Source organism: Acanthisitta chloris, unplaced genomic scaffold, assembly GCF_000695815.1.
Source record: "Acanthisitta chloris isolate BGI_N310 unplaced genomic scaffold, ASM69581v1 scaffold24378, whole genome shotgun sequence".
In the NCBI taxonomy this organism is placed as follows: domain Eukaryota; kingdom Metazoa; phylum Chordata; class Aves; order Passeriformes; family Acanthisittidae; genus Acanthisitta; species Acanthisitta chloris.
This window is the reverse complement of record NW_008689026.1, coordinates 54,840-65,165: the sequence shown is the minus strand read 5'-3', so window position 1 is coordinate 65,165 and position 10,326 is coordinate 54,840. Positions and strand designations below refer to the sequence as shown.

Here is a 10,326-nt window from a genome sequence, read left to right as displayed (position 1 = left end):
ATGTTGTTTTTTTTGTTGTTGTTGTTGGGGAGGTGTTGTTGGTTTGTTGGTTGGTTTTGTTTTTTTGAGTATATTTTATCAAATTTAGCCAATACTTGCTGTGGTGTTGGTATCCATGATCAATAGTGACAAACACGATAAGAAAATGAGAGGCTGTCCTTCCATGTCCAAGGGCAAGTGGACACCTGGCAGCACCCAAGGCTACTGTTGGGTCAGCTGGTGGGTGTCAGGGCTGCCAGGACCGATAGGCCGTGTAGTCTCGTGTTGGTGCATAGGATGGGTAACCCTTGTTCTTCTGGTATGGTGGATGCCGTGGAGTCATGTTCATGTAGTCACTCTGATGATACACATTCTTTTTGGATTTTTGCTGTGGGAGAAGGGTGAAGAGAATTGTGAAAACTGTTACATGAACTGCTGACAGTTCTGGCCTTATGTCCTCGTTCAGAGAAGAAGGAATATTTATAAGGCAGCTTCAGGTTTAAATGCATTCACAAAATCATTAGAACACATATGCTTATAAAATAATCTATAGAATTTGCCCAACCTGAACATAAGTCTCCAGTTTATCTGCTGAGAGAGTTACAGTGTTAGTTCTCCAGGTAAAGGAATGCTACAAATCAAGGATACAAACTGATGCCTCTCACCATCACTTCTCATCTGTGGAATGATTCAGCAGAAACAATACAGTCTGAGCAGTGAAGGCTGTCCTCATTTATTAGGAGGCAAAAAGAAATCAGCTTAACTCAGAATAAGAGCAGGAAAAATCATGCTAGGCCTACCATTCACAGCAGTAGCACACAATGCATATGTTGTTTTGAAACTCCCTTCAAGGGGCAAAAGAATCAGAGCTGATTTTGATCTTCTATCTGTCTCCTTATCTGGGCCTCAAAAATCTCGTTTTCACTGTTGAATTCCTGCTTATAATGCCCGTGGGAGACAAGGAAAGCATTGGCTCTTCCAGAAACAAAAGTAGCAGAAGACAGGTGAAATAATTTGCCTAAAATCACAGAGGAAGTTTGTGGCTACAGCAGCATTTCAGCCTGTGACTGCTGCAGGCTGTGCACAGGGTTGGTGTTTTTTTACATAGCTTAAGACTGTTGATCAGAGGTAGGTAAAGTGCTTCCATGCTTTTTCCTTAATACTTCCTCATACCCTCTTTTGCAATCTCCTTGTTACTGAAATTTTCTTCCTATGTACAAAAATAGTTGCATATGCTGCAGTATGCCTGTGATGCTGTGGAACTGGAGGAGGTTTGCATTAGGAAATATGATGGCTGAATTATGTTGTACATGCAGAGTGGGACAGTTACAATTAAATATTTTAAGTTTTTTTTATACTAATGCTACATGTATGCAAAGTGTTGAATGTAAGTTACTGCTTAAGCCATGTAATGCAGTTGATGCATGTAAAGCATTAGATACAAAAGCTTTATCTGTACGTGTTCCTCTCCATAATACAGGATTTTTAATTCACCTAAGAGGGAATTTTGCATGGGAGAAAGACATTTTGTTAGCATGAATGAATGTTGGAATGTTACAGGATCAAAGACTGCTACTTTTGGAGAGGAAAGCAGTTTTCCTACAGGGAAGGCAGAACTGTATGAAAACAGACAAATCCTTAGCTGCTTTCAGGAACTCAAGTGATTAGGCTTGTCATGTTATTTAAGTATCAATCACATTCAGGACCTTCTAGGCAGCTGTATTTACATTCAGCAATATTCTAAATACATCCACAGTCAGAGTACATAATATCTGAGGAATACCACCAGCAGTAATAACAGCAGATAAAAACTGATGCAGCAAACAGCACACATGGCAATGCAGTTTTGGCACTCTTGCTGGGGGCAGACATGTTAGTAGCAAAGTGTGTAGCCATTAGGTACCAAATAAATCTAGCACAGAGAAAATGGTTCAGATTGTAAATGATGGATTTGAAGCTATAGTGTCTCATCAGGCATAGCCAGAGTAGCATAGTGCTGTAACACCAGCAGCTGTTTGCTGTAATCCTCTCAGCTCTCCTGCCTTCGTGTTTTCCTATGACAATGCCCCCTCTGATTGTTTTCCATTAGAAATAGCCAGATATTGAACAAATGTATTTTTGTGAAACACTTAGCAGATCAGCTAGCAGTGGCAGTGACTTTTTGTGTATGTGCAACATTTAACCTGTCAGGGATTCTGGACCCTTTGTACAGGCTACCTCATAATGTATTGAAAATTGCTATTTAATGACAAAGATACAAGGGAATGCCAGAGTGCAAGCAATAGTGTTCTTTACAGTTGTTCAAGTACTTCTCAGAGGGAGTAAGTAGTGTAAATCAGCTCTGGAAATCACAGTCCTAAGACTTGTCAAGGAAGATGTCCTTCTGCTGCCTCTGCAACACACCTCACTCTCTCTTTATTCCAGCAGACAGAACTGGATGTGACCTGGGCCATCCAACTCTCCAGAGAGATTAGAAAGCAAAAATAGTGAGCCATAAGGCTATCTCAGCTTTCTTAGCATTAACATACAGAGGCAGATAAGGGACTACTGAGATCCCAATGCTCCTATTCTCTTGCAATCAAGCTGCCAAAAACAGTGGTTACTCAAGGGAATTGCTGGATAGGCACAAGACCTAGTGCAGATGGACTTGGGCCAACTGAGGACTTCCTAAAGATTGTTTTATTGTAGGTGAACTCCTGTCAGTATATTCTCAAAGGGTTTTGCAAGGGAATGCTTGATTTCTCTGACAGGGACAATTGGCAGAGGTAGAGACAGAGTCCCAGTATTTCTGGTGTGCAGGGCATTGCCAGCACTATGGCATTACTAGGTGCTTTAAGACTCTACTGCAGAGGCCTGACTTCCCACCTGGAGAGCATCTGGTGTTTCAGCTCTTTTGAGGTGTAGCATGGGTCTATAGCTGGGGTGAAGAAGCATTGTCATCCTGAAGTGAAGGGGTATCAGTGAATTAGTGGCAAATATGACAAGTAAAGCCTGAGAATTGAAGTAGGGACAAAAAGCATTTAAAGCAAAGGAAAATAGTAGTTTCTTACCCAGTAGTTAATAAAAACTCCAGTTACTAGCATACTGTAGAAAGTAAGAACTCCAGTCACTGTTGCCATAATCCACAAAGGAATTGCAGACTGAGGCTCTTGTGTTTGGATGGGTACCTCTTTAAGGAAAGAGCAAAGTAAACTTTAAGAACATGAAAGTAAAAACCTCAGTCTCTGCTTATTTACTCCTTGTTCCAATGTGTCATTTGTATTAATCATCATTTTAAGATGTCTTCTTCAGGACATTAGGAGTGGGAATGTAGTTTTACCAGGCAATTCAACTTTTTTTTTTATTTAAAGGAAACAAACTGACTCAAGCCATTATGTAGGGAGTGTGTATAGGGAAGATACTGCCCTGCGGAGGTTTCCCAGCTTACCTTGCACATGAATGACAGTCCCATTGCTCTTCTCATTGTAGACATATGGGGGTGGATACATGGCCTCAATTTTGCAGAAGTAGATGTCAGTTTGGTTGGCACTCATGTTCCAAAGATTGAAGATGACTTTGTCTTTGTCATTAAACCCCTGACAGTTGAATTCGTTATTTGAACTGCTGATGGTTTCGGTTAAGTTCCATGAAATAGAGCAAACTTCAACGGCACTGTCTGTTCCTTTGCGCAGTGAAGCTCGAAATTCCTTCCCTGTTCCATTGTATGTGTAGTTGCAAACTAGAGTTGCAGTTTTGTTTACTACAGTGAGCAAAGTACGCTGAGACACTAGAATCCTGTTTTCTGGAAGGGAGGGGAGAAAGTGAGAAAAACACTTGTTTATAAAATACAGTATGAAACTTCAGAACCACACATCCTCCCCTGCAACTCTTCTCCATATCTCTTCTCCCCTCTTGACATTCCCTACTAGGGAGTATGTAACCACTAACCTGCAGAAACAGTTTCTCCCAGCAGCTCTTGCTGCAGCAATCCACCTCTATATAAATAATTACACAGTCACTAGGGGAGACTGTGAGGGCAGGAGCATTTTTCTTCCGAGTCAGAACACAAGCACAGAAAGTGGCCCATGTGATTAAGATTTAACATCAGGGCCCAGAAGGCTAGTCTGCGTCTGTGTGTATTGTCTGTATATGTAAGGCCACCTAAGTCTATCCTTCCCTTAGCAAGCAGTTTCCCAGGGAAAATTATGGAGTGAAATTACTATGAATTGAATGCTTAGTTTAGCAGTCAGATAAGAGAATATTATTTATACATTTACTTTTTAATTCAAGGACTCCTGAAGAGTTTGCAGGTGAATTTGCTGAACCATTTCAAGGGTTTGGACCTCGGGTGATGAACACTAAAAGCATGAGCTGCTATCATTTTAATGTAAAATAAGTAATTTCTCTAGCTAGCAGCTGTAGTAGATTTCTTAATCCCTCAAAGGACTCAGGGTCTGACTAATTTGACACTGCATTGGCACTTAGTACTTGAATGTCCTGCAAAAAAACATGTCACATGAAGGTATAATTCAATTTGAATCGACAGAACTGATACATAAACAGGAAATGTTTTCTAACATGTAGACCTCTGTGCTACCATCTGCCAAACAATGAAACACTGGTAGGACTATGCAGAAAGACAACTTCTCCCAAGAAAAATCACCTGTACAAGTGATGCCCTACTTTTCAAATGACGACCCCTAATAAGAGGAAGGGAGTTTTGGCTTTTAAAGGAGTTTGCTAGAACTTTTGTGTGTGTGTATGACTGCATAAGTCTTCATGCAAGCTCAGCTCATGTGAGGTTTGGATAGTCTTTTATAGATCCCCAAGAATCACTGTGGTTGTGAGAATGACAATTGTAACCTCTTGTCCTCAAAATGTGCTACGAACCTATATTCTTTCTGCTTAATCCATGTGGCAAGACTTCAAAACAGATAGTAAGGAAAGTTGAAAGAAGGAAGGAGGCTAGATCCAGAATGCCTGGAAAATTACGACATTTAGTGTGTTCACACCTGCACAAGAGAATGGAGTATCTCTTGAGTAGGACACTCCTTTGGGATGAATGTGGTCCAGGGAATACAGTAAACACAAAGAGATGCATGAGATGGCCAGGACTAGTGGTAGGGTGTGGGCAGTAAAAACAACCCACACCTAGCAGGTTCTCCTGTTACCAGCACAACCCATGAAACTGCTGAGGTTGTTCATCTTCTCATTTAAAGTCTTGTTTGCCAGCCCTTGCTTCTAATGACAGCAGGAAGATGTGAGACAGGGAAGGCTCTACTGCCTCATCTTTAGCAAAGAAAGATTGCAGTCCATCCTCCTTCTGTCTCTTTGTTCAGCATCGTTAGCGTGAGGGGTGGAGCTCATCACAGTTCTGAAATCCCATGTTTGCAGGGAACCCAAACACTGTGAAACTTTGGATGAAGGATGAGCATTTCCAGGCTTTCCAGCAGAAAGAGACATGGATCTTGGAATCCTGGAACTGAGTGGCAAAGTAAGAACACATAAGGCAAATTTTAACCCAAGGTGATGCCTGTGGTGAATTTTCATTGAAATGAAGACATTTCAGCAAAACATTTCAGTTTCATCGGGTCAGCATTTTCTGACAAGAGCTCTTACATAGGCTTATAAGGCATTCAAGGAAGGGGTGAGGTTTGAATTCAGATTTTTGTTAGCCAGAAAAATTAATCTTTGGCCTAAGAGGCAATTTGTAAGTCGTAGTAGAATTGCTCTACCTTTAGCACAGCAGAATTCTACACATCTCACTTGAGACAGTTATTCTTCCAATTTGCGCTGCAGTCATTGCCAACCATGACTACCCTGATTGTCACAGGGACTGAATACAGCTTCAGAAGAGACCTTTTCTATCTCAGAGTTGACAACCAAGATAGGCATTCCAGAACAGACACTTGGAGAAGTGTTACACTTCAGAAAAATGCTCACCTGTTTTCACTCAAATACTTACAGAAAACTATAGAATATTTATCGCTCAGCCTGATTGGACTTTCACTATGGCCAAAGGAAAGCCAAAGAACACTGAAAATCTCATCACTGAGGCACTACCTTCAGATGTTATTTAGACTCATTTGCAGACCCCAGTGACTTGCCCCTACCTTTTGCTGTTACCAGCTAGTCTGCATTCCTGGCATTTGGTATATGGCTTTGTGCCTTGAGTTTCACTATTTAACTACAGGCTTGGACTATTGATGTCCCTGCCATGATGTTGTGCTAACTGGCAACCAGACTCTTTTGATACACTCACCTAAAAAATTAAGTTCCTTCAACCTATTTCCACCTCTTGGGTTTATAGTTTGATTTGTTTGCCTTGGCTTGCAGGCTGGGCATCATAACCCAGCCCCATGCTGCTGATGCTGGGATATAGCCTGGCTGAGCAGTGGGTAAAGGTTTTTCTGTGCATCATTGTATGAAGACTGCTCCTACAGGATTTAAGCTAAGTTCCCAAACCCATTTTCACGTAGCGGCTTTACTACTGGAAAACAGAGTAACAGTGGGGAAAACAGAGTAACTCCAAACATCCCTCACTTCACTTATGTTCTGAATAGGATTTGACTACATGCTTAGTAGGATCTGGCCCATTCTGAGCAAACATGGGCTAAGGCTGCTTCTGCCATCACAGAGTCAGTTTTCCTCATAAGTGTCACTTCGTTTGTTAAAATGGTGACACTCTGAAACATTTATTATGTGTTTCCATTCTCCTAAATAGGGTTATGATTGTCATTTCCAGAGCTATGTTCAGTCATGTTGTGTAGTAATATTATCTATAGCTTGGTCTTATGCAGCCAGGAAAAAGGCAGTTATGAAAAATCATTGTTTATAGTTTCAAAGAGCCATGAAGTTTAAAAATGTAAAATCATTTAAGTCTGTGCACAGGCTGCAAGCCTTATCAGGATCTTAGGATTTATATGCAACGGTGTGTAAGATCTCTAAATGTTTGTTAAGCGTTTTTATAGCTTATTTGTCACGCTAGACATTTCTTATAATCACATGTGAAGGGTTTTTGCATCATGAAAGAAAATGCCATCTATATATAATGTCTGTAAAGACTGACTCTCTGATCTCCCCTGATGTAAGCAAAACTTCATTGAAGTTTTGTTTTTTTCTTTCTTATTTGCCAAGAAAGTGAAATAGAGTTAGCAAAGTATGGAAAATAACTATTTTGAGGTGTTGGGTCTTTTTTTCTTTCCTGAACATTCCATGAATCATCATCAGCTATTGGAAAGAAATGTTCTGCTAAAAATATTGACTACTCTACTTTCTTTTTTTTTTCATGCCAGTTGACCTCAAGGGGCTATTTTCCAGAGCAAGGAATCTGAGATAAGTTGGGATTTCTATAAGCACAGTAAAGAAATGACGCATTTAATTTCTTGGGGGGTTTTGGGAAAACCTGAAAGGAGTTTGTTTAACCCACAAACAGAAAGGCAGCTATGTTATAAACAGAGCTACTCCATTTTCACTGCTAGTGGTCTGTTGTTCAATTACATATACTCTCCTTTCCTAGGTACAAGGGTCTTAACTCTTTTAGTTTGGTTTTAGACCACCCAGCTGTGTGTCTGATGTGCAGCTGGAGGGATCTGCCCCTTCTAGCCTATACAGACATGTTTTCTGCTAAACTTTCCTACTGTGGTGCAAGTTCTGCAGGCAGCATAGCCCTCCACAAAGCCCAGCTGACACTTGCTTTAATCAAACCCAGTGTGAGCACAGGGGTTTTCTCATCAGTTCATGATTTTTTGCTTTTAAACAAGAATTTGTTGATGTCATCCTAATCTTAGCTAACCTTGCCTCATCCATCTTCTGCATTCTGGTAACCTCAGTGTGTTAGAGGGTGATTTTAACACCCAGAGACTCTAAGTTATGTGGGTAGTAAAATGATGAGGTCAAATGTGGCATGCTGCAGTAGGAACTCGCTTATATTACTTATTTCACAATATACAGACACCTGATCTAGCTGCCTCTGTGACAGACCACTGCGAGGTAATTATTCAGCCAACAAAAAGGGGAGGAGGACAAACTTTGTAAATGTTAGTGTTTCTGCGAAAGGGAAATGACCAAATTGATATTTTAAGTTCCTTTCTAAGTTTCAAACTCAACCTGCAGCAATCACTGGTACAGTCTAACAACAGCAGAACAGGACAAATGCTGGTGTTTTCCCCCAAACTAAAATACCTGAGGCCTATAATACACTTTGTGGCTTGAGGAAGTCCTGCAGGGTTTTGACCTGCCTTAATGTTCTCCATACACTAAGGATCAATCATCTTGATGAAAATGAAAAGAAGAGGTGGAGAAAAGAGATTGTATAAAGATGAAAACCCTGAGAACCCTAAGAGACCTGATGTACTTCTCTTTAAGCGGTTTAACAGTATCGGTGAAGCTGTTGGAGAAACTCATGCTCTTCACGCAAAGAAAATGTATATGTCTATAGAGCCATGGCATGACCCTTGTGTCTGAGAAGCACTATATTTTATTTTGTTGCAATTCAAAAGAGTTGCTTAAAAGCTGTTCACACCTCATGGAAATGTGTTTAAAACTATTAATCCACTCCTGATACTTATCCCCTCCTGGAATTAGTGTCTTCTCTGACAACCCAAGGGCCTGCTGTGGAAATACTAAGGATATTGCAAACACAGAATTGTAAACATGTGAAAGGACAAGGAAGAAAAAAAAACTATGATATCTTTAAAAAATGTAGATCACGATGTCATGCAAATTACAATGCCTTCACAGAGGAAATATGGAAAGATAAAGCAGAAATAAGGAAAAATAGATTCAATTGCATCTCTCATACTCGAAAAAGCAACTTTTAAAAGATGTTCTGTATGTTAAAAGTTTTGCACTGGAAACCAGATTTTTATCCCTATCTGTAACTTCCCTGTAAAATACAAAACACTGATATTTGGAGAAGACCCAATGACAACAGTTCACAGCCAGCGGTTTGAAAAATTGTCTGTCTCCAGATTATCCTAGCAAAAGCCACCATGCCTTGCCTTGCTTTGCATTTTAATGTACCCATTGGAAAGACATCTTAGCTCTGAACCCACGAACACTGCATCAGCAAGACAACACCAAGATAAATACCCTCAGCCACAACAACTGAAGAGTCAGAAAGATTCAACAAGACTCAGGATTTCAAAATCACAAATAGACACTTTTTTTCTGAAGATGTTCAGAAAGAAACAAGGTATTGAGGCAGTATCAATAAACCACTACACAATGCAAAAATCAGAAACTCTGTAATATATGTCCTCCCATCTTTGAGCTCCGTAAGCAACTCTGCTTCTGGCCCTTTTATTTGTTAGTCCTATGAGGATGCTGGAGGAGTCAGCTCTGGAGCCCATCACACCAAGCCAGGCCATGGTAGGACCCGAAGCTTCCCACAGGAGATTTGGGGGTGGTGGAGAGGCTGCCCCAAGAGAGGCACTGGCACCAGGTCTGCTCAGCCCTCTGCTCCCCAAGAGAAGGCACTTGTCAGCAAGACTTTTAAAGCCCAGGAGAAAGGTGAGATAAACCCCCCCCTCTACCTATGCATTCCAACTAGATCTAAAGATAAATCAAATTAAAAGAAAGCTTTTTGGTCTTATCTCTGAAGGATATTTGTGGCAGGAGAAAAATTGGCCACTTGGTTATTTCATCAAGTTGATCCATGTGCAGTCTTAGCAACATGATGTCTCTCCCCTTTCATCTGGACACAGAACAATTTGTGCAAAATTAATTCAAACCTATACTAGATTTTTTACCCCTTGATGATCAAAGTGAGGAAAAATAGTGGAAAGGATTGAAATGTGGGGGTTTTTTGTTACCTGTTACATCAGCAGTGGGGATGAAGCAGAGCACCACGAGGATCCCCAGGAGCATGGTGCTAATGGTGGGCCTGACGCCTTGTCCCCACCCCCTGCAGGCACTGGCACATCTCCCAGGGCCCCACGACACCAGTCTGCTTTCCCTGTGGGGCCAGGCTGCACCCTCGGTTGCTCACACAACTTCTCTCCTCCCTCAGCAGCACATGATACACTGCCAGGTGAAACCACTGTAATGGTAATGCTTGAACAGGAAGTTGAATTGTTTGATGATTTATGTCTTAGGACTTTAGCTTCTGCAAAGCTCAGTAACGTTTAAAAGGTGGTGAAAGGCTGCTTTCTGAAACAGGGACTGTCGGTCCTGTATGGTGTATTGACTCAGTGCTCTCACAGCTCTGGCTCCACTGAAATTATGTTAGTCTGGATTTCCATCGCTGTGAGAGTAAGAAGATCCTGTCCGCCAGTGTACAGACAGATTCAACAGACTGAAATCTGAATGAAAAAGGGGGTAGGAATAGAAGTCAACAGTGCCTGAATTAATGTTGCTGCATACCAG

At 41.1% G+C, this 10,326-nt stretch overlaps 1 protein-coding gene across 1 annotated transcript; it reads right to left on the bottom strand.

The window, feature by feature from the left end:
- Positions 1-226: 226 nt before the first annotated feature.
- On the bottom strand, positions 227-9,828 carry CD28 (CD28 molecule). The gene is made up of 4 exons (XM_009081280.1): positions 9,774-9,828; positions 3,407-3,760; positions 3,030-3,148; positions 227-367 (listed from the first exon to the last, which is right to left on the bottom strand). The coding sequence occupies exons 1-4, from the start codon at positions 9,826-9,828 to the stop codon at positions 227-229; spliced, it is 669 nt and encodes a 222-aa protein (XP_009079528.1).
- Positions 9,829-10,326: the final 498 nt, after the last annotated feature.